This window comes from Seriola lalandi, unplaced genomic scaffold (genome assembly GCF_002814215.2).
Source record: "Seriola lalandi dorsalis isolate HSWRI2012SDOR001 ecotype SW California unplaced genomic scaffold, Sedor1 jcf7180002054441, whole genome shotgun sequence".
Lineage (NCBI taxonomy): Eukaryota > Metazoa > Chordata > Actinopteri > Carangiformes > Carangidae > Seriola > Seriola lalandi.
Genome location: NW_019524994.1, coordinates 158418 through 181894, shown reverse-complemented (window position 1 = coordinate 181894; position 23477 = coordinate 158418). Strand labels below are relative to the sequence as shown.

The 23477-nt window shown below is 42.0% G+C and overlaps 1 protein-coding gene across 1 annotated transcript in view; it reads left to right on the top strand.

Moving 5' to 3' along the window:
- Nucleotides 1–23477, top strand: part of mtcl1 (microtubule crosslinking factor 1) — a 73138-nt gene that overhangs the window by 41130 nt on the left and 8531 nt on the right. The window contains 9 exon segments of the mRNA XM_023410873.2: nt 38–184; nt 3469–3570; nt 4608–4829; nt 7053–7223; nt 11249–11416; nt 15595–15867; nt 18265–18606; nt 19973–20049; nt 20533–22111. Coding sequence (XP_023266641.2) covers nt 38–184; nt 3469–3570; nt 4608–4829; nt 7053–7223; nt 11249–11416; nt 15595–15867; nt 18265–18606; nt 19973–20049; nt 20533–22111 — 3081 coding nt within the window.

The following is a 23477-nucleotide window of genomic DNA, read 5'->3' as shown; positions in this document are numbered from 1 at the left end:
CCTTTCGTTCCCCTTTCCCACCCCACGTCACTCACAGTCCGGTCAGAGGGATGAGCTGGAGTGGCGTCTAGGACAGGAGCGAGGCGTGGAGCCCCAGAGCCAGAGCCAGGGTGGGGGCCAGGCCCAGAGCAGGGGAGCCCCGGGACTCACTAGGTACCACAGGCCCCTGGCTTTAAGAGCAGAGGTCAGTGCCTCCTCCCTCCTCCATCTCCCCTTCCACCTGTGGGACTGAGTTAACACTGGCTCCACTGTGAGCCCCATACATGGGCCTTCTGTGTCTGAGTCTAAAGCATCAATCTGGACGCTATTTTCTTACAATTCCTTCCTCAAACCAAAATCTTATCACATTCTCAACTGTAGAGCAACAAAAATTCAAGGGTCAATGGACACTCTGAAAATCAACACCAAAACTAACTGAAGCATGTAATTTTCAACACACTGATGCATGCACTGATCAACTGGGATGCACTTGGATCTGACTTTCCCTCTTCCAGTATCGATTACAGAACCTCAGCTCTTGGTATCTGCAGTTGAAATTTGAAATCTGTTAACTTGTGTGGATCTCCTCAGGGTCATTTTTATCTAAAGTAACATGAGACCAGAGATTGCTTTGGTGCTAAAAATCGGTTGACCACGGTGAGGGACCGAATGTAACCGATAGAAGCAGAAAAGGCTGAATTTTATAATGACGTTGCTGTATTTAATGTGGACCAGTCACATCTGGCCGATAACCGATGCAGTGCGTCCCTGCTAGTCCCTGCACAGAATTAGTGTTCTGGGGTTTATTTTTGGAGTGTTTGTTTGTCTATTGGCAACCAATGAGGCAATAATTACTGCTCAATAGCAAAGCAATTATGGGTATAGGTCAAAAGTGATAAGTTTGACTTTACAAATTATTTACTGAAGAAGACTGATGAAAGAGAAATACTTATAAATCTCTCTACTGCATGTATGCTTTTTAAACTTAATTCTGAAAATGTTGATCGTCTGAACCAAAAAGCCCTTTATGTGTTTTTGAGTATTTTTCATACAAATTAGTCTCATTATGAATTATAGGGGAATGAATTATCACAGTTTCATAAAGGGGTTTGTTAATATCAGAAGGCCGCTCAGTCCAGCATGTCTAGTGACACTCCAGCCACAGTCACTTTTTGATGCTGAACACGATTTCACTTCATCCACTCGCTCTACCTTCACACTAAATATCCACTCCCACAGCCACTGATGTTTATTTCCAACTTTGATTTAGCATTCTCTTCTTGCTTTTTATAATTTGTTCCATGTTCCCCTGGACATTTTGTGATTGATTTACTTCTTTGAAGAACAAAGTAGTTTGCATAGCACTTCAGAGTTAAGAGGGTTAACCTGTTTTATACCAATTAAGAAACTTTAGCTCATTCGTCGTGCCAAATTTGTCAGTCGTGTGTTGCGTTCTCAAAAATTGATCTGCTGGTAGACGGTTTGTTTCCCTCTGTAACAGTGAGACACCACACCAGGCATGCACAGTTACATTATATGGACATGACTTGTGAGGCTTATTTATGCACTTTAGCTGCAACTAATCATTATTTACTTTATTGATTAATCTGCCAATACTTTTTTTCAACTAATAGATGAATTGTTTTATCTATAAAATGCCACAAAATAGTAAAACAAATGCCTGTCATGATTTCAATGTGGAGATAGACATATTGGACATTCTGCATAAGAAACGACTAATGATTATTTGCTAAGTTGCAGATTAATCGGCTAACCGTTGCAGCTCTAATGCACTCAGTGTCTCACAGCTGCGTCTGCACATGGTGGACTCTGTAGTGATGCCCTGAATCAGAAAATTAAACACACGTAAAAGTGCAGCCCTCAAACAAGTGTTACAGCTCATATTACATATATACACACACACACACACAGAAAATGAAAGAGGCAAGTGGTTACATTGCTTCAGGTCGGTTAAACCCTTCAGTGACTCGGCTGTTTAATAAACCGGCTGTGTAATCGCAGGACACTGTGATTCATAATCGCTGCCTCATGCTTGTTTTCAGAGAGAAATTGCCCGTTGTTATGTAATGCAGGGCGCTGGCAGCGGCGATGTGACACATAACTATTACAGTTACAGTTATGGCACATTCGTGCGGATTCCTTTTTTGTCCCCGTGCTTTCTGCCGCAGTGTAATCTGTGAGGTGAAATTAATGAATGGGCAAAGCAGCTTGGATATGGCAGGATTAGCGCTGTACTGTAGGCCTGTGCGATTTGCATTTGACATTGGGCTGACAGGGAGGTGATCCAGGGTCAGGACACACTGCACAGCTCAACTTACTGTTGGAGAGTGCAGGAACAGCCCAGCACAGGATAGAGGAAAGAAATCGTATTATAAACTGCTGCAATTTTCAAATTGTGAGTCTGCATGCTGGTTGGTTTTTTTTTTTGTTAGGAAAGAAAGACGCCCCAGGGATGTCTTCAAAACAAGTTGACGACTGAAGAAGTATCATTACATTCAATACCATAAACATCAGCATCTCATTTCCCTCTGAGCATTTTTTCACCTGTAGTAAAAACAATCAAACCTGACATTCCTTAAGTTCCTACTTCAGTTGTTTTTGCATATAAGATTTTCTGTTAATTAAAAGCATTTTTGGAGCTAACACAAGATGACTAATAGCGATATTATTAATGTTTAGCAACTTTTATTTTCATGATATAAACCATTTTTTAGGTGAGAATTTACAGTAAAGTATGGTAAAGCAGTTCCAGTAAAGTAAAATCATAGTCTCCACATACAGTGTATTGTCTTAATTCAGAGAAGGTGGCAGATGACTTAAAGAAATAGTTCTACATTTTGGGAAACTTGCTTATACGCTTTCTTGTTGAGAGCTAGATGAAAAAGATCGATACAATTCTCAGTGTATGGTAAATATGAAGCTGGACCCAGGAAGACAATTAGCTTAGCTTAGCATAAAGACTGGAAAACAGCTATCTTAGCTCTGTCCTAAGGTAACAAAATCTAACTTAAATGAACAAGATATGACATTTCAATTAGTCAATTTTAGACGTACACGTAGCCCGACCTTTCGATAGAGCTGTTTGCCTCTGTTTCCAGTCTCTATGCTAAGCTAAGCTAGCAAGCTGAAAGACAGTAGATGAGCATATTTCCCAAAATGTCAAACTATTCGTTTAAGACTTAGATGTTGCTCTTTGAAGAAATGCTTAGTCCAGCCTGAAATGTGCAGCATTAAATTATAATTATTTCCTGAGATGTTGTAGAAGAAGGGTCAGATCTCATTTGAGGTTTTTTAGTCCTGCTCTGTGAAATTTTTGTTTAGCTGCGGAAAATGAAGAGAGCAAATATAATCAAGTATAATCGTCTCATACTCAAATCCCTGTTGGTGTTGTAGTGAGATATCAATATGTGATGTAACTTATCCAAAGTGCTGGTGAAGTAACTGTGGACTGTGGTGTTGTGGGTTCAGCTCCGGGACACGCCTGCTTCTGACATCCAGTTTCGTCTGGATCACGAGCGAAGGCTGAGAGCAGCGACGGAGGAGCGGGAGGCCGTCGTGTCTCTGCCTCAGGTACAATTAAAGCAGTCAGTCAGTCACGCCACGTTTGAGTTTCTTTAGATTATGAACATGAGCATAAGCCCAGCAGTATCACACTTCACTGGCTCTGCTATCTTAAAGCTAAAGTTGGAACATACTTTTAATTAAGTCCACCGCTTGGGAGGGAAGAAAGTTTTGGATTTCAGATTTGATATTCATACCTGTAATTTGCTTTACACTGAAATTTAAATTACACTGTCTTCAATCTGACACATGCAATTTCCATAAAACCGCTGTTTTGTTCTTGCAGCATGACAACCTGACATCATTCATGCAAATATGGGATTTAAAATATGATAAACGTGACATCTAATTTACGAAGTGATCTTTTAAATTAAAAAAACAAAAAGCAAGTGTGGGTCTCTGTTTAAAAAATAATATCTGTCATGTTAAGCACACAAAATCTACAGCATCATTTTGGGCTGAGACAATTAGTCAATCAATCAGACTGCATACAAGATCCACAACAACTTTGATAGCTTTTTTTTTTTTTAGATAAAATGCCAAACATTCTCAGATTCCTGCTTCTCAAATTAAAATATAAAACAAAATGTATTAGTTTTCTCAACCTTCTGATATTAAAGCAAATGTGTTTGAGCTTTGGACGGTTGGTCGGACAAATCAAGCAGTTTGAATATGTCAACTTGAGCATTTTTTACTGTTTTCTGACATTTAATGGACCTAGTGATTAATCAGTAATGAAAATAATCATATACAACACAACTGACATCATACATTTTTGTAACAACTTTGAATAAAAGTTTTATTATAGAATATAGTCATTTTCAGGTAATGATAAGTATTAGCTACTTTAAATCCAATAATCCTATTATACAACACATATACAAAAATATCCAACATTATGGAAATGACAGGATACATTATTCACATCACTTATCTAATGTGACTTACGTGACGAAAGCATCATTAAAAAGTATTTGAATCTGTTTTTAATTAAAACCTTTGCCCAGTATGTTTCTCAGTTTCCTTCCCGATCTGTTTCACAACAGGAAGATGAGCTTTTGCGTCTGGAGGCCCAGCGTGGAGGTCTGGAGCTGCAGGGGCTTCAGAGTCATGAGGTGCCCTGGACTCAGGAGAGGGCCATGCTGCAGCAAGAGGTTCGCCTGTTCAGACGCAACACCATCATCTTCTACATGAAGCTCAGGTGGATCCTCATGCACTGGAGGCTCAGCCGCAAGGACGACTCCGGAGAGGAGACGGCGCACCCAGAGGTGAGTCAGAGGTTTTAATAAGTTGAAATGGATGATGGCTGAACAAGAGCAGCTCTGAAAAAGCAAATGAAACAATCCACCAACGGATTATTTAATTGAGCACAAGCAGGTACTAACAGTTTCTTCGGAGAGTCTTATCGACAGGTGCATAGGATCAGGAGCAAAATCAGTCTGAACACAGAAAAATGTTACACGCTAACTTCAATTGTGTTTCATGTTGAATCACCCATTAAGATACACAGATATGCGTCTCTCAGAAGTGTCTCTGTGGATGGATGTTGATTATTGGGTCCTCCCAGTATTGAATGGTAAATAAACTTAGTTAAACGTCTCTTTGGTTCTTTTGTTGAAGAATTGCACTTTAGCCTGTAGATATGGTGCCAAATATCAAAACAACCCTCAGTACATGGACACATTCAGTTACCAGTTTATTAGGAACACCTAGCTAAAACTAATGCAGTCCAATGCAACAGTCCTGCATTAAAAGCTCCTTTTGTCAAAGTCATAATGTTCAGTTTTTGTTGAAATGGTTTTAGAAAGGTGTTGATTTAACACAATGAACATTTTAGAGGCTGCAGTTTGTGATGTTGAATTAAACTGACTTGTGTTTCTCTTATTTTGTCCACCTTAGTTATATTAGTGAGGGTAGGCGAAATAACAGAAGCACTTCTTGCAGCACTTTTGTGTTACACTGCATTAGTTTCAACTAGGTGCACCTAATAAACTAAAAAAACAGCTGAGTCTAAATTAAGGTTATGATGTTACAAATGCGGGCTGCACGGTGGTGCAGTGGTTAGCGCCGTCGCCTCATAGCAAGAAGGTTCCGGGTTCGATCCCACGGCTCGGCCGTGCAAGTGTGGGTTCTCTCCGGGTACTCCGGCTTCCTCCCACAGTCCAAAGACATGCAAAATGGGGACTAGGCTAATTGGATACTCTAAATTGACCATAGGTGTGGCTGTGAGTGTGAATGGTTGTCTGTCTCTATGTGTTTGCCCTGCGATGGACTGGCAACCTGTCCAGGGCGTACCCCGCCTCTCGCCCGAAAAGATGCTGGGATAGGCTCCAGCCCCCCCGCGACCCTACTAGAGGATAAGCGGTAGAAAATGGATGAATGTTACAAACGCAGTACATGTTACGTTACAGCTCTTCGCCCGGGAAGCACCAGTGCGTCAGGTTAAAGTCTGAATCGATCATTATGGATGAGGTGGTGAAAATGGAAACAGATAACTCATCCTGAATCACTTCCAATCTTGTACTTCCCAGCAGGATGCAGGTACCGCTGCAGGTACTGATTGATAGTCTGGTCAACTCGTTGCCCGGCTGATTGAGCAACTCCATCTGTTTTCGGCTTGTTGATCCGGCCGTCGATGCGCCACTTTTTTTTTTGTGTTGTCTTCTTCTGGTTGATTAAACTTGTAATTTGTGAGATTCATGTTTTGCTGGATTTTTTGCTTCTTTTTTTTTTTTTCACACCTCCCCAGAGATCACAGAGCAGTTTGGCCTGTGGTGATTTCTCTGCGGATGGACATTGTGTTTCTGTTATCACTGATCTTTTCTCAGCAGTGCTGGATATCACTGCTCACGCTGCCCACCCAGTTCCTCCTGCTTATTCTGAACAAACCACTTTCATGGTTGTCATACAACATAAATCAGTTTGCTTTGTTATGTAATATTAATCGTAATTAATCACACACGGAGATTATCAAGATGTGTTGTAATGCCACAGACTTTATTTTATCTCGAGTTTCAACTGAATGTAATATTTCTTGGTTCAGTCCTGACTCATCGGTTTATTCATGCAGCATCTTGTCAGGAAACCTTTCTGTGTCTGCAGGTGATGCAGCAGTGAGGAGTTCACGTGTACCTTTCTGGATATTCACCACACGTCCTTGACTTGACTGAATCCCAGCAGAACGTTTTCTCAAGTCAAGTTTATTTTTAAAAGTGAAAGTGCTTCAGCAGGCTCATATTTAGAATTTGAATGATGCCTCTTACTTTTATAAAACAAGAGAGAATGGCCCGATTCAAACGGACTAGTACTGTGATGGACTGGTATAAAACTGGAAACTCATGCAGGGTATTTCTCTGCCTTTTACCCATTGCATGCTGGGATAGGCTCAGCGACTGTGAGCCTGGAACAGAATGTGTTGGTACAGGAAAAAAAAAAAAAAATGAGTGCATAATTTGAAACACAGCTTTTCATGGCTGTATCATCTGTTCCAGTTTGAGAAGTTGGAGGGCATCCCAGAGCTGGGAGTGATAACGGAGCAGGTGGAGGGGGAGTCAGATCGAGACGACAGAATGTGTTTACCACAAACTCCAGGGGACGTCCCGGATCCGGTGCCCATAATCCCTCTGCCGTCACCCGATCAGCACCTGCAGCATCAAAAACAGGTACCGAGTTACTTACACCGTCTTCACTGGTCTTTAGGTGGGAAATAAAAATGAACTGAACTCCAACTTTTGTTGCTGCTCTTGGTTGGAAAATGGTGAAAGACGTTCTTTGCTTTGGTTTAAAAGAGGATGGCATCCAAACTGTCTAAAACCAGCTGGTACCTTTGAATGATACATTTGCTTGTATATTCCTCAAAAACAACCCTCTGAAAGTTTTTTCACTTTTGTTTTATGTGTTTTATGGCACAGACGCAGGCTTTCTTGGTTGCTAGTTTTGAGATAAATTATGCCCTAAATTAAAAATTGGGTATAACTGCAGCGGATTTACAGTAACATTACAGTTAACGGTTGCTCCCTCATAGCGTCTTCAGCCACAGAACTATTTACACAAGTCCATCTCCTAAATATGAATGATCAAAAACATTGTGGCGAGTTCTGGGCTCTTGGACACCGGGGTACTCAGACTGTATCTTAGATCAGCGTGGACATGTGTGTGTACACTTCCCTCCTTGGTGTTTGGCTCAACCGTTTTTTGTCTGAATTAGAAAAACTACAACTACAGCGAGATGTCAACTTTCGGCTGGAGTATGTAAACATGTTTCAAGAAAACATTTGACTATTTTAGATAAACAGCTATTTCATAGTCACTAACACCATCATCACCATTAAGCTTTATTGTCATTTTACGAGTCAGGATTGTGTATGTATGTATATATATATATACATACACATACATGCTGTGTGTGTGTATATATATATATATATATATATATATACACACACAATTAAAATGTAACTGTGAAGTTGTAGTGCAATGAAATGATGTTGTAGTAACTTGTTTTTTCTCCAGTAAACTGATGTATTTAGTGGGTTTGGACATTTATGCCTTTAATTATTTCCCTCATTCATTTTCACTGTGCACAGATGACAGTTTGGCAGGCGTTCATTAGAGCTGTTTGGCATGGTATGCAGATGAGAATTTTGACCCAGATAACTATTTAGACTACAGGCAGTGATTATTTTGTGTACAGCCAGTTTTGTTCTTATTGTTCAAAGAAAGACGCAGACTCTCAGTTACATTGGAAAGAGACAAAAGGAGCTGTGTTGTTGAGGCTGCTGAGCGTTTCCACCCAGACAGTGTGTGTGGAGATCAGCTTTCAGTACCTCTGTCGACCACTTTGCTCCCCGTTGAAGTAAAGAATTTTGGGTGGGATGCATTATTAAACAGCCCTAAGTGCTCTACTTTGTCTTGTGTTTTGATTTTTTTCCTCAGCATCATAAAAATGGTTTGTGCAGTGATCTGACATTGTTGCTTTACTCTGCGCACATTTATTTTTATTTTTTTCAACAAGCATGCCCACTAGACTACATTAGGCTTAATGCACGAGAGCAGAAATGCAGACTTGCTTTAGTAAGCGTTTGCACACATGGCCACTTACAGCAGAGCAGAGCAAGCACAGATGATAATTCCTGCGGCCCAAGTGAGATAATAGTATGTTAAGTCGTAAAGAGGTCATCGAAAGTTTTCAGTGAGGACTCGGAGAGAATTTAGGAATGAACTGCTGAGGGAAAATCCTGATTCATTCATCCCGAGACTGCCAGCGTCTGATACTGCTGAGGTGTTGAAGTACATTTAAATACTGTAAGAGTGTTAGAGAAGGTTGGAGATAAAATGTTTTTCCCACAGTGGCTGTGAACTTTCATCAGAGTTGGTGTAGGTAACTCTCATCTCTCTCCTCAGTATTTTAGAATACATGTAAAACTAGTGTTATTCCAGTGGTTTATTGAGGACTTCACACTGACAGCAGTTCTCAAATCAGCTTGAAATATAGAGAGAAGTCTTGACTTTAGCTGGAAAGTTATGAACCTGGGCGGCTAGGTGACCCAGTGGGTCAGCACTGTCACATCACGTCTAACTCTGAGTACTCTGGTGTCCTCCCATATCAAAACTGTGCATCCATGTGAAGTATTAAGAATACATCCTGCCATGGCCCCAAAACTGGAGGTGGTTTCTGGGAGTTGTTCTGTCTGTCCTGCATCCAGCCTGTTCATTCAGTGGCACTGCACTCTGCCACAGTGTCTTTACATTCATTGACACTACAATACATCTTAGAGAACCAGCGTTGGACATTTTCAAATTGCTACAAAAAGTGTTCACACACCATCAATTGGAGCTGGTTTTATTCATCTTAAATTATCAGGTTCTCTCTTGCTCCTGTGTGATCATTTAAACCAGATAACAGGAAATATCCAATTGATGTGGGTTTGCGATCCCTTGATGTGCTTTGGTCATACACACACCACCTTCCCCCTTTTTTTTTGTCTTTGATTGAGTGTGATGTTTCTACTTCAAGATAAATCAAAGGTACCCTGTGTTTTTGACCAATGCTGGTGCTATCAAGCAATGTTTTGACGAGCGAGTCCCTGGGATCTGTGTGTCTTTTTACGCTACTGGCACCTGCATGAGGACGCACGTTCACTTACATGAGCGCTGCTGTGACCAGATAAAACACTTGTGTCGACAGTTTAACAGTTATGTTCCTTAGACATGAGAAACGTAGAAATTAGGGCTGAGCGATAAGCAAATATATATATATATATAGCGATTATTTTGAGAGTCAGGATTTCAGTGGGAATGGTCAGTTTTCTCAGTTTGAGTGAAAGAAATATAAAAATTTGCTGAGGCCTGTACGTAACAAGCATGTTCCCTTACATCTGGAGGATATGGTTTATAGGCCAGGGCGTCTCTGTAACACCACAATGCTTAGTTTATGGTATGTTGTGACACATATATTACCTCATACTAAAAGGCAGAGAGGAGCCAGACGGCTAGCTCTGATATGACAACATGGATGTAAACAATACAGTTTTCAGAATATTCAAAATCCTGCCTTTGCCTTTGTTTTAGGAGAAAGGAAAGACATTCATCATTGTTGCTGAGAAACACCGCATGTAAACAGAGATGTAAGCTAGCTAGCTACCAAGCTACATTACTGCTCAGTGTATTCCTTTTAAAAGGGAGCCTCCATCTTGTTTTGTTTTTTTTTTTTAGATATTTTTTTCTTTTCAAAATATTTTCAGCAGAAAATCTATGAAATGAAAAAGTCTGATGTCCTGAGGGTGATATTGTGTTTATTCAGACACACAACAGTAGAACTTTAAAAGAATAATAAGGTACTGTGTTTTGTAGTCGTATCTCCCCTTGTTGCCCTTGTTGGAAAAAAAAAAAAAAAAAAAATATATATATATATATATATATATATATATATATATATATACACACCTTGTAAGTTCGACCTTCTTTCCTGGAAATACTGGACTGACGTGCTCTGGCCTTTTAGCTGCTGAGCTCATATTGTGTTCTCAGCTGAGGCTGCTCGGAGCCGGCAGCTCTGTGGTGATACCTCGAGGTGATGTTTTACTCTCAGACTCCTTTGTGCTTCACTGCCTCCTGCCAAAACCTGAAGACTCCCCACAGCAGGGCCACCAGAGGCGAGCAGCCCTCCACACACCTCTCTGAGCACACACTTCAGGGGAAACATGCTGTTCTTTTCTCTCTGACCCACTGCATGTCACTGCTCATACGGCCTCCAGCCTTATGAATCCAAATCCAGATCATAGGTGTAATTGTTTAAACTTTCTTGAACCGCCTGCATCATAATTGGATTAAAATAAATCAGAATTATAGTTGTCCTGCAGGTTTTTCTTGCAGCATCACAAAGATGTTTACTGTGTGCGTATTTTCATCAACGCCCAGAGCTGAGATGCGATAGATTGGAAAGGACAAGCCAAGCGGGAGGCAGATGGGAGACAGGAAGTGCAAGTCAAATTGATTTATAAAGCACTTACAAAGCAGGTTCATCCCAGAGTGCTTTAAAGAGAAACAAAGGACACATAAAAACTAAAGACAAGCTCATCACAAATATCAAGATAAGAAAATAACTTGCTGTGTGTCTTAAGTGTGTTGATTGACCTTTCCGACGTGTGTGTTTGCTGATTGCTTTATGTGAATCCTCTCCGTGCAGTTCGGGGAGAACAGTCGGGTGCTACAGGCCCTGCGGACGCTGCTGGAGGAGTTTCGAGAGGAGCTGCGAGAGGAGGAGACGCGGCGATGGCAACTGCAGCAGTCTTACGCCAATGACAAAGCAGCTTGGGAGGTCAAGTGGGCAGAGATGAAGTGCCAGGTTGCACAGGTACAGATGGCGTCTCAGCGCCCACCTTTAAAGGGACAGGGACACAATCTGGTGTCGGAAACTAAGCAGCAAGACGACAGTAAACACATTGCCTCCTCCACGGATGAAATCCCACTTAGGGCAAAAATAACAAAACCCTTTTGTTTTGTTTTTTTCAGCTCCCTCCTCGGGCCAATCATTGTCATTTTAAAAATGTAATAACAAGATGAATAACAGTTCGAAGTTGTGTCAGACAAATGGACAGAATTCAATTCATAATCACCCTCAACCATTAAATTGAAAGGACGGCATCCAAGAAAATAACAATAACTCACTCTCCTGGCACTTTATAGTGGGCATATTCTGTCATTGTGAAAACAAATTCATTCAGCATAAGACTGCAGCTAAAGCGCTGTCTTATATTCCTCCAAACAGAAGCTGTTTGTAGCTGCTCATTATCAAAAATATTCTAATTTACAGTTACAATAAAAGGTAAAAATCTCAAAGATTCAAATTCAAATCTTCTGAAACGTTTACAACATCGTGGAGCACTAAAACTACACATGGACACACAAAACACCAAAACCAGCACACACACACAAAAACACAAGGGGCTGAGCTGATGACGTACAGTCCAGAAAGGCCAATTTGAGTAACAGATACAGGAGTTTGAAGGTTTATAATAGGATTTTGCAGCTGCAGGGTAGACAGGTGGATAACCCTGATCATGTCACAAAGTAATCTGCCAGGAATGTGCGCTTGGAGGATGACACTGCGAAGGTTAAGTCTGGTTGAACTTCACTAGACGACCCGGCATTGTTTTGGTTTTGTGTTTTTCTTTTTCAGGAGCCCGATGTGACAGCACAGCTGCGATGTGGCAACACAACAGTCTAGTATAAATGAATAAATGATACTCATACATTTTTACACAGTGTCTGTCTGAACGTGTCTCTTAAAGGAAGGGAAACATAGTTCATTCATTCAGCGGTAGAAGAAACTCTGGGATATGAAGAAATTCAATCTCTAAGAACATTATTGAAGCCACTTTATGTTTTTATGTTTTATTTTTATGTCATTATAGCATCTTTATAATTATGCTGATAGCTGATGTTTTTGTGTGCAGAAAAAAAATGAGTCAATCCCAGTGAAAGTCAGTTCGGTTGATGTGCTGCTTTCCACAGAAAACTTCCGTGGGGGGGTCATGGGGGCCGTTAGTGGCATCAGTGTCTGTTTTTCTGTTTTTGGGGAAATTTTGCAAAATCTGCACATATTGGCTTTAAATGTAAACATCATTGCAGGTCTATATCATTTTGGTCGTTTATTCATTATCACACTCAGTTATTAGTTGATTACTTGCATCTAGTTAAAACTGTTGCAGTGGGATATCCCAGCAAAGGCAGTATAGTGAGAGGTGTAATATTTAGCCTATCCTCATTGATATAAGCAGGGTGGACGAAATATTAGAAACACTTCTCAGTGTAATGCAAATTAACTCAACAGCACTGCAAACTACATCCCCCAGAATAAAGCCTATAAAACTATGACTTTCATGAGGGAGGAATTGTTGCAGGACTGTTGTATTACACCACATTGGTTTTTATGAAGGTGTGCTTAATAAACTCGCAACTGAGTGAATATTGGTAGTGGACGAAGTGCGTATTAGTGTGTCATGGAGAGGTATTGATACAGAGTGTGTTTTGTGGTAGAGAAGGGTCGGGATCAGTCTGAGGATAGTGAATATGTTGTTTCTTGACTGCTGGGTCAGAGCAGTGTCTCCTCTCCGCTTCCTCTGATATAGAAGGAAACTGCAGCTTTGGGAACCAATTAAGAGGTCTGAATTATAGGAGGAAGATTATCTCTTTATCTCTCATGCTTTTAATCTGACGAGCTCTTACATGGTTCATATCCGTCCACGGAGCAAAGGTCGCTCAGGGCCTCAATGAGAACTAATTTACTTAGTTTCTTCTGATAATACCACACTGACTTCTTCCCCTGTCCCACTGTGCTTCGCTCTGATTAAGATTTCAGAAATATGCTCCAAATTGTCTGTTTACACAGCTCAGCAGAGCAGAGCAGAATTGGGAATTGCACCTCATCTAGTTATTTATGTTTGGATATAAATAGTGATTGTTTTCTTTTAATCACTATTACCAGATGTTAATATCGTTGCTCAGGCCGCCTCATGTTTCACGCTCCTAAATAACCGCCTATATTTATAATGTCTCACATCTTGGCTCTCAACATTCAGTCAGCTGCTGTTAATGTGCATGTCACCCTCTCCGGTGTGTAATCACACAGTTTTTAAAAACCCGAGATAATAGAAGACAAGACAAACATTTGTGAATGGGAGTTGTGTAAGCTGATGTTTGAAGGCAGCCTTGACTTGCTCTTCACACAGCTTCTGTTCTGCAGACTCTGGTTTGCTCCATGTTATGTTGTGGGATGAAAAGCCCCGTCTGAAGATTACAATGGCCTGTTCTGCCTGGAAAAGAGACGCATCCAGAGTGGCTTCCCTCTTGTCGATCTGCAGCTTTGAAGATTTCTGCAGCACTTCTGAATCCTCGGTTCGTGTCCCCCTGCCAGCGCTCGGTTTGAAATTTTTGAGGGCGGCCCCCCGCTCAAGTTATTACTGTGCGTCTCTGCAAGACAACCAGCAGTACTTAGTGATAGCTTCTCGTCGTCTCGCGTTGTTTCATGCTGTGTTTCTTGGTGTACATTAGCATTTCTGCTTGTTCTCTTTATGCTGTATGGCTTGAGTTGAAATGGTTTTAACCCCTTATCGTCATCATGTCTTTTCCCTTTTGTTTCCCTCATGCAAATTAAGAAAGTTGCATAGAGTTAGATGAGAGAACTGTCGGGTCTGCAGGATGTACAATAAATGACCTAGCAGCACTTTAGCTTAGCTTGACAGAAGTACTGGAAACAGCAGGGAACCAGCTACCCTGGCTCTGTTCAGCACCTCTAACCCTCACTGATTTACACACTGTGACTTGTTTGTTTCATCTGAACAAAAACTGAAATGTAAAAATGAAAGAACAGCTACGAGCCAGTGAGCTTCAGAGGTCACCTTTGGATTGAGCCAGGCTAACTGTTTCCCCTCGTTTCCAGTCTTTATGCTAAGCTAAGCTAACTGCCTCCTGGTTCCGGCTTCATGGTGAATGCACAGGTGCGACAGTGGCAAACTCTTGGAAGGAAAGCAAATGATTATATTTCAGTGGAGCGCGATGTACACAATTTGTTTTTAATAGGATAAAATATACAAAAATCATCTTATCCACGTTTATGTCTCTCAGACAGTAACTCATATACATTCCGTCTAATCTTTGCCATCTCTTAATTAAACCAAAATGACGAGTGAAACTGAATGAAATACTCCAACTGGAAATATGCCTCATGCATCATTCAAGACACAGTTCCCCCAGAATTCAACCCAACAGATACGGTGTCTTTGGGGACTTTTGGATTTCATCTAGATTTAGAAATAAAGTTCTGTGGGTTTAAACAAAGTGTAGACAAACAACATGAGTTTGTAAAACCTGACTCACCGGGGCAGCTTGCTTTATTATTGATTGAGACATGTAATTCTCTTGCCCCCCCCCCCCCCCCCCCCCCCCCCCCCCCAAAATAAAGGAGGATCAAACTAGAGGAGAAAAAGATCATACACAGTAAACATCCACTGCTCTTTGTGAAGAGACACATAACTTTGATCATCACTTTAAAAACATATTGATCCATGGGTGGGGGAGACAGATATGGATTAAAACGAGTTTGTTAGAGGCTCTTTTTTATCATCTGCAAAAAAAAAAAAAAAAAACGATAGGAGCAATCTGTTTACTGTTTTTTTTTTTTTTTTTTACTTTCTTTTAAACTTTGGGCCTTTTATATTAAAGTATAGTTTCACCAAAATTTTGAAAAAATGAATTTCAAATATTATATTTAAAGGATTTCCTAATCCACAGACCTCACTGCAGCAAGTGTTCATAAGGTCTATGTCACGCATAGAAAGTATTTCCAATTAAAGTTGTTTCTAATTTGGGTGAACTGACCCTTTAATTGGAACCTTTTTCACACACACAGGTCCAGATTATATACCCTCATTAGCTTTTTATTTATTATATTCACTATCTCTTTGTAATATACTGCACAGGTCAATAATGTTTAATCAATTCAACATCCCTGTGTCTTTGCTCTGTGTCCAGCTGGAGGAGGAGGCAGGAAGCAAGGTGCGAGGTGAAGCACAGGGAGGCGAAGGGGAACCTGCCGGAGACCCCGAGTGGGCTTTGAAGCTGGAGCGTGAGGAGCACAGGCGTCTGCTGTCCGAGAGCCACAACACCTCCTTGGACCTCCGCTGGAAGCTGCAGCACGGGGAGAAGAGGTGGAGCCGCGAGAGGGCAGAGCTCTTGGAGCGCTTCGACCAGGAGCGGCAGGAGTGGGACGGCAGCATGAGAGAGCTCCATCGTAAGATGGAGAGGGTAAGGGAAGGATGATGAGAAAGAGAGAGACGGAGAAAAAAAGGGTTAATTTGGACATTTTGCAGAAGTTCAGATTTCCATTTTTCCAAGCACTTCAATGACGTCTCATTCATGTTGGTTTAAAAGGTTGAAATGTCGTACCTAGCCTTGGAAACAGAAGCTGATGAAACAATCTCAACACAAGGGCCATTGAGTAGCTGTTCTGGAGCTCTCAACCGTTTCACACATCTGTTTCCAAGATCAAAAACAAGCTTTCAGTCTCAACTTTGGAGCCGATGTGGACGAGAAGTCCTGAGAGTGATCAGACAAATGTAAATCTGAGCATTGACAATTCTACACCAACCACGAAACTCCATTTAGTGAGGAGGATTAAATTGTGTAACACGATCTAAAGCTGTGGAGCAGCTACTCAATGGATCTTGTGATGAGACTGTTTAGTCTACTGCTGTTTCGAGGGTCAAGAGCAAACTTTCAGTCACAAAAACTGTTGATAATCGATTAGTTTTTGCTTAGAGCTGCAGCTATTAATTATTTTCATTGCCAATAATCTGTCAATTATATAATTTCTAATGATAAATTAATTGTTGAGTCTTTAATATGTAAGGAGACAATATAAAAACTGCCCATCACAGTTTCTCAGCGCCCAAGGTGACTTCATCTGTAACCCGAAGATTTTTATTTTACAATCACACAGAACAGAAAAAGCAGAAAATCTGGTGTTTGGCTTTTTTGCTTGATAAGACTCGAAAAAAATTGAATTGATTATCAAATCACTTTTCTAACAGTTGATGAATTGATTCATCATTTCAGCACAAGATTGTCATTTTTTAGTTTAATGTCATGTGATTGTTGATGAGACAAAACAAGTAATATGATAATAAATAATAATTTAAAGATATCTCCTTAAGCTCTAAGACAGTTTTGTTTTTGTTTTTTTTAACCTCCAATTTGTTTCATTTTATTTTATCGTAATTTTGAAGGCATTTGTGTGTGCAGTGTTTTTAGATGTGAGAGAGAAACAGTGACCCAAGGCGATTATCTTCTCTGTTGTTTGGTTTTTTCGAATAGTGAAGGCGAGATACAATAGACTCTGAGGATTAGTGAATAATTGATGTCCTTTGTGAGATTTAATTAGACGAACTGCAGCATCTCACCTCGGTTGTGTCTGAAGTTCAGGGCAGGAAGTGGGAACACGCACTGGTTAATATGATATGAGTGTGAGAGTATTAATATATAAAGCAGGGACACTCTCTGAACACAACTCACGTTTACCAGCTCAGAAAAGAAAAAAAAAACTGCTGATGCACAGCTGAATGGATTCACACACAGCAGGAAGCAGAGATGCATTATTCAGCAATGTTGCAGCAAACTACAAAGCACAGGTCACCAGCCGAGCCGCTCACACTGGCAGGGTGAAAGTGAATGAGTAATGTGGCTTTACTCCTTTAACCTTAGCAAGAAGCTTAACCCTGAATATTGCAGGTTGGTTGCTGAGTGTTGAGGAAAACGCACTAATACAGTTTGTGTGTCACTTTAAATCCAGGAAAGTGAAGTGTAGCATATTTGGCATAAACCTGCCACTGCTTAATTGAAATATGCTGGAACTCTAAAGAACCACACCAGGGTTTTGATAAATCGCCCAGGACGGTTAGCAGCTGATATTAGCTTATTGAAAATTGGTGTATATGTCGACGAATAAGTAGTATAGAGATGAAAAAGATATGTTTGAGGTCATATACAAACAGTGCAGTTTGTCCACTTCAGATCATTACTTTTTTTTTTTAAACTCTCAATATCGGTATCAACCTCAATAATCCAGTATCAGTCAGGTTTTGGTGTTTTAACTAACATTAAGTCACAAAAAGCAGAGGTTTTAAGATTTATTCACCCCCTTTGAGTGAACACATTTGCACATGATACACCATACTGAGCTAAAAAAATAAAAATAAATGTGTAAACTTGTCAATCCCCAGTGATAAGGCAGGTGCTCATGATTTTATTTAGGTTTTAATTTAACCCTTATTCAACCATCAAAGCCTCATTGAACTGTCTACAACCATGCCTTGAGTTAAATGCTAACATAAGTTTTGCTAACAAGACACACACCTGATTACACCTGTAACATAGACAGTTAATAGAATAAGCACAGAATATCTGCCATAATTATTTAGATGTAAAGAAAGATACATTTTTCTGTTTTTAACCTCTTTCCTCGGAGGGAACAGTCCACATAAAAGATCTTTTACCTGCATTGTGTCGGCTATGTTTGAAATGTTGCCCTGATTACAACACACCCATTACTGCAGTGTTTTTAAACCCCAGTCTGTGGCGATTTCATCCACTGGTCGACACCAGTAAATTCTCTGACTGATCACTTCTGTGCTATTCTTCGTGCAGATGCAGAGAGAGCTGAACTCCCGTCGAGGCGAGGGCATCGACGTCAAAGACGGCAGCTCGGGCCACAGAGGCGTGTTCTCTCCTCAGGACAGTCCCTGCAACGCCCCCCGGTCTCCTCGCTCTCCACGTTCCCCCTGTTCCTCCACCCCTGTCCTGGTTCCTCCCACTCGCTCCCACTCTGACTCTGAGGCCATGCTGGAGGTGCAGGGGGCTGCCATGAGGCTGAAAGGTCCGACGGAGAACCTGTTCCTGGACGCGTTGACTCTGGACCCGCTCAGTGGCCTGGAGGTCCCCCCACCCTCCAGACTGGAGAGTGAGAAGAGGTTCCCCTGCATGAAGGAGGTAACACACACATCATTCAAGACAAGACAAGTCACTCTCATTAATGCAGGGCTTTAACATATAAAACCAGTCTCCACCAAGATGCTGCTGTGCAACAGTATGATGCACAGCAGGGAAAAGGGGGCGGAGCTCTGAACATTTAGGTGAGATCTAAATAAGAGCATGGTTTGAACTAGAGCTGAAATGACAGGTCAGTGAATGACATCATTGATCGATCCATCACTTTGATCCAGACTTTGACTCCAACTATTAGATGGATTGCCATAAAATCATTGTACAGACATTCATGGTTCCCAGAGGATGAATCCAGAGGGCAGAATTTTTGGATTTGAGTGAAATATCTTGAAGACTATTGGATGGAAGCCAATGAAATTTGGCACACACATTGACGTTCCCCTCAGGATGAATTTTAGTCATTTTCTGTCATCCCTGAAAACTTCATCCAAGGTCAAAATTTTGATGCGTCCAGATGGTTTATGACCGAATACCTGCAGCTGTACTTTGTGTTCAGCGCTAATTAGCATATGTTGCTAATGCATGCTAATACTTTAATCTAAGGTGGCGAACATGGTAAATATTAAACCTCCTAAACACAGAATTAAGCTCAAAGCTAAGTACAGCCTCACAGAGCCACTAGCTCAGCTTTAGGCTCTCAGTCTTGTTTGAGAGAAAATGTGAACCATTTGAATGTGATGCTTTTCTTTATCATACATGAAAATAAACTTAATATGTTTGGGTTTTGGGCAGATAAAAAGAACTATGTCACTTGTGTTGCTCGGTGACCGTTATGTAATGGAAGTAATGGCAGTTTTTCATCATTTTGTGATATTTTACAGACAAAGTGATGGATGGATTCATCTTGATTAGTCAATAACTAATGACAGTTTTATTAGTTGCAGCCCTGGTTCAAACCACTCAACGAAATGATGATGAATGAACAAAAGAACATCTCGGAAACGATCAAAGTCTAATTAATAAAGACCCTAACCCACACTGACACTACTGTGTCTGTCAAAACTGGGCTTGAAGTGAGAGAGTTAGGACTCACAGCCTGTCAGCCTCTGTCTTTCCTTCTCAGCCTGAGGTATTGTAACTGACTCCAAGGAGGCATTAAATATCAATAGCATTTCTCCAAAAAAAAGCTTGATCAGGTTTTTTTGTGTCCACTTACTTTGACTGTGGGGAAAAACGAGCTATTACTGTAGGTGGTTAATTAAGTGTTAATAGGTCTCCCAGTTTCCAAATTACAGCCATTCATTTTAGAAAAAAGATAGTAATTTTTTTATTTTCCAGAAGCTGCTGCACATAAATAATTTTACCCTGAATCCTTTTCCACATGATTAAACTGTTGTATCTGTTGTTTCAGGCCCTGAACGAGATTTCGGAGAGAGAGGCTGATCCTGCGTACCCAGAGGAGGAGATGGGCGGAGGGAGTCTGCTCAGGTAACCTGTGTGAAAAAGCTTCAAGTCAAACTCAGTTCAAATAGTCTGTCCACGGGCAAACTCTAAATTTGAAATTCTGTAAAAGTTGCTACATTGTAATAGATGCCAGGCGTAAACATATTATCCAGCCTCCTGCTGCATTTTTGCTGCTCATGCATTCACATCGATCCCTTGGGAAATCGTCTGTTGATTCTATTAACTGTTACTTGAAGTGACAGTGAGTTTCCCCCAGGTGATTTTTCTGTGAAAGTTTCTCTTATGGAGAGGAAGTGATCCGGCTCACTATGCTGCTAAATAATTCAGACACTTTTAAAACATTAAAAGGCAATGAGTTGCTTTACAAAAAAATATAGAGATGCATTCTGTCTGCAGTGGGAATATAAAGGGGATGAGATCATGACTGGGTTGTAATTGTTGTCTGTTGTGATGTTTGGTTTTTAATGTGTGTGTGTGTGTGTGTGTGTGTGTGTGTCTTCTCTCCAGAGCCAAGTCCGTGTGCTCCATGAGTGACTTCCAGAGGCTAATGGACAGCTCGCCGTTCCTCCCTGACAAAACTCGCCACGGGGATCAGGGCCAAGACGACGTCACTCCTCCTCTGTCGCCAGACGACCTCAAGTACATTGAGGAGTTCAACAACAAGGGCTGGGACTTCCCATCATCCACCTCTGGCCCGGGTCCTGCCCGGGATGTGTGGACAGAGAAAACCTCCGAGGCCCGGGGAGGGGAGCCTGTTCCTGATCCATTCCAGCCAGCCTCCTGGTTCCTCACCACCAGCGCCACGTTGACCACCAGCACCCTGAGCAGCCCTGAGCACTGCCACAAGTCCCCGGTGAGGGGCAACGGAGCAGGGGCGACAGGGGTGGGAGTGGAGCACTATGGGGTGCACATCCTCCACAGCCCTACCAGATCTGGGGCAGCTGAGCGCCCTACTGCCCAAGACCCAGACTTCCTGTACGCCAAGGGGACCAAAGCTAGGGGCGCAGGAGAGGCAGGGGTAGGAGCTGGCGGGCCAGATGAGGTGTTTGGAGGTGGGAGGTGGCCATGTGGGCTTCTGGAGGGTGGTGGGCTGAGGACTTCTCCTAGTCAATCTCCTGTCTGCCCCACGGTAGGCTACGCCTCCTCACTGGAGCTTCAGCTCGCCAGAAACATGAGTGATGACATGAAGGAGGTGGCCATCTCTGTGAGAAACGCCATCCGCTCTCCACCAGTGCCTGTTGTCCGGGACACAGCCTGCCAGACCAACGGCTTCACCACGCGAGGCACTCAGACCACCCAGACCATCAGTGTGGGTCTGCAGACAGATTTGCTGAGGAACCTGACCAGCAGCCCCCACCGCTGCCTCACCCCTAAAGGTGGCAGCACGCCCATCTCCTCGCCGTCACGCAGCCTGAGGAAGGTTCAGTACTCTCCTGTGGTCCAGAGCAAGTTTGAACGCCCCTGCTGCTCACCAAAGTACGGCTCACCCAAACTTCAGCGCAAACTGTCCACGTCCAGCAAGACTGATCTACCCAATACCAGCCGCGCCCCCACCCCCACCACACCCCAGAAGGGCAACAGTGAGTCGGCATGGGCCCGCTCCACCACCACTCGCGACAGCCCCGTCCACACCACCATCAACGACGGCCTCTCCAGCCTCTTCAATATCATCGACCACACCCCCGTGGTCTACGACTCCATGCAGAAGTTCAACAAGTCCCCCAGTCGCTCTCGCCCCACCCCGCCCTCCACCACTGAGCCCAGCCCTGCTCACGGGGCTCTCGCCACGGACCCCAGAAATGTGCAAGAGTGTTTGCGGACTGCTCGAGGGCGCTCGCCCAGCCCCGTGCAGCTGATAGTGGAGACGCAGGGGGACAAAAATCCAGAGGTGGTGAGCATACGGCAGGACCTGTCGGCCCCGCCAGGCTACACGCTGGCTGAGAACGCAGCCCGCATCCTCAATAAGAAGCTGCAGGAGCAGAACTTTAGGGAGGAGAGGAGGCTGCAGGCTGGAGGACAGAGCAGCCACAGCAGAGACAGCAGCAGGCAGGCCGACTCAGACAGAGGACAGTCTGGATGTATGGAGGTAAATATGCAGACGCACTGGATTCATCGCTTCATCATTCATTTGATCTGGGGCCCATGTTTTATGACGCAAAGATATTTATGACTTTGCCTCGGATCTCCCTTGTAATGGTTGACGACAAACTTTAAAGGATGTTTGATTGATCAGAAAAAAAAAAGCTAAGCAAAAAAATCAGCCGCATTATATTGTGCAAGATCACTAAAATGTTCATGCTTTTTTCTCAGATCGAAAGCACTGACTGATGCAATGGTAATGTTAAAATATTTAACCCTCCTCAGTAATACTGAACTTTCCTTCAGCTCTGCATATAGACTCTTAAAGGGTTCTTCTTCTTCTTCTTTTTCTACTTCTTCTTCTGTATTTTCCTCTTCGCTGTAGTGACCTCCTTGTCGTTTGGCTTTTATTTCTGTGCGTTAATTATCACTCAGGCCCGACCGAATCATCATTCATGAATATAGCTGCAGCAGTGAAATTAATGATCTCACAGTAATGATCGAAGTGGAATTATAGTCGCAAAGTTGCATATTTAATCATTATCAGCTCCCTCTATTTCATTGCTCAATCAGAATTTTAAGTGGGACTTCATTTTTGAAGCGACCTGATCTTCCCTTTGCCAAACTAAACCAAGAAAAGCGCTCATTTTACTTGATGAAATCAGCGCTCTGGCACATCGGTCGGGCCATTTTTGACCACTCATTCAGCTGACCTGTGGGACAAATAAATGATAGATCCATCCAACCATCTTTCTGGTCATGTTTAAATGATGAGAGAAAGGAAAACAGAAAGGAAAAATGAATCAGCGTACTGTATGTACTGGCACGCCTTTTTATTTGGCCGTCCATAAAGATTAAAACTCCAGAAAAGTATGTCATGCTGTACTAAAGCCGTACATTAGAACAATGTACCGCAGACAGACTGTATATTTAAAACCATTATATGTGCAGTAAGCAACATGATCCAACATGTGCTGACAAATATGCCCATTAACATCAAGTTTTCACCAGCTGCTGTTCACTGATCTGCAGAACAGACAGAATAAGATTAGTAAGATTTTTGTTTTTAATGGATGATGGTGGATTGTGTGTTTCCTTCACTCATTCAATGAGCGATGCCGTGACTTCTGTGGACAATTGTCAGAGCTCAAACAGAGCAGAATAATGGATTGTGATGGTAGTTCAGCACGCAACATGTCAGTATTGTAATATAGACCTGTATTTGGATCATTTTACTCTTGCTTTTTGTGCTTTGAATGGATGGATACACACAGAAAAAAATGTTTGATGAAAGGGGGAATATCATAAAAGATCCCCAACAAAACATTTATATTCACAATTGGTAAGAAAAATTAAAAAATAAGTTTGGTTTA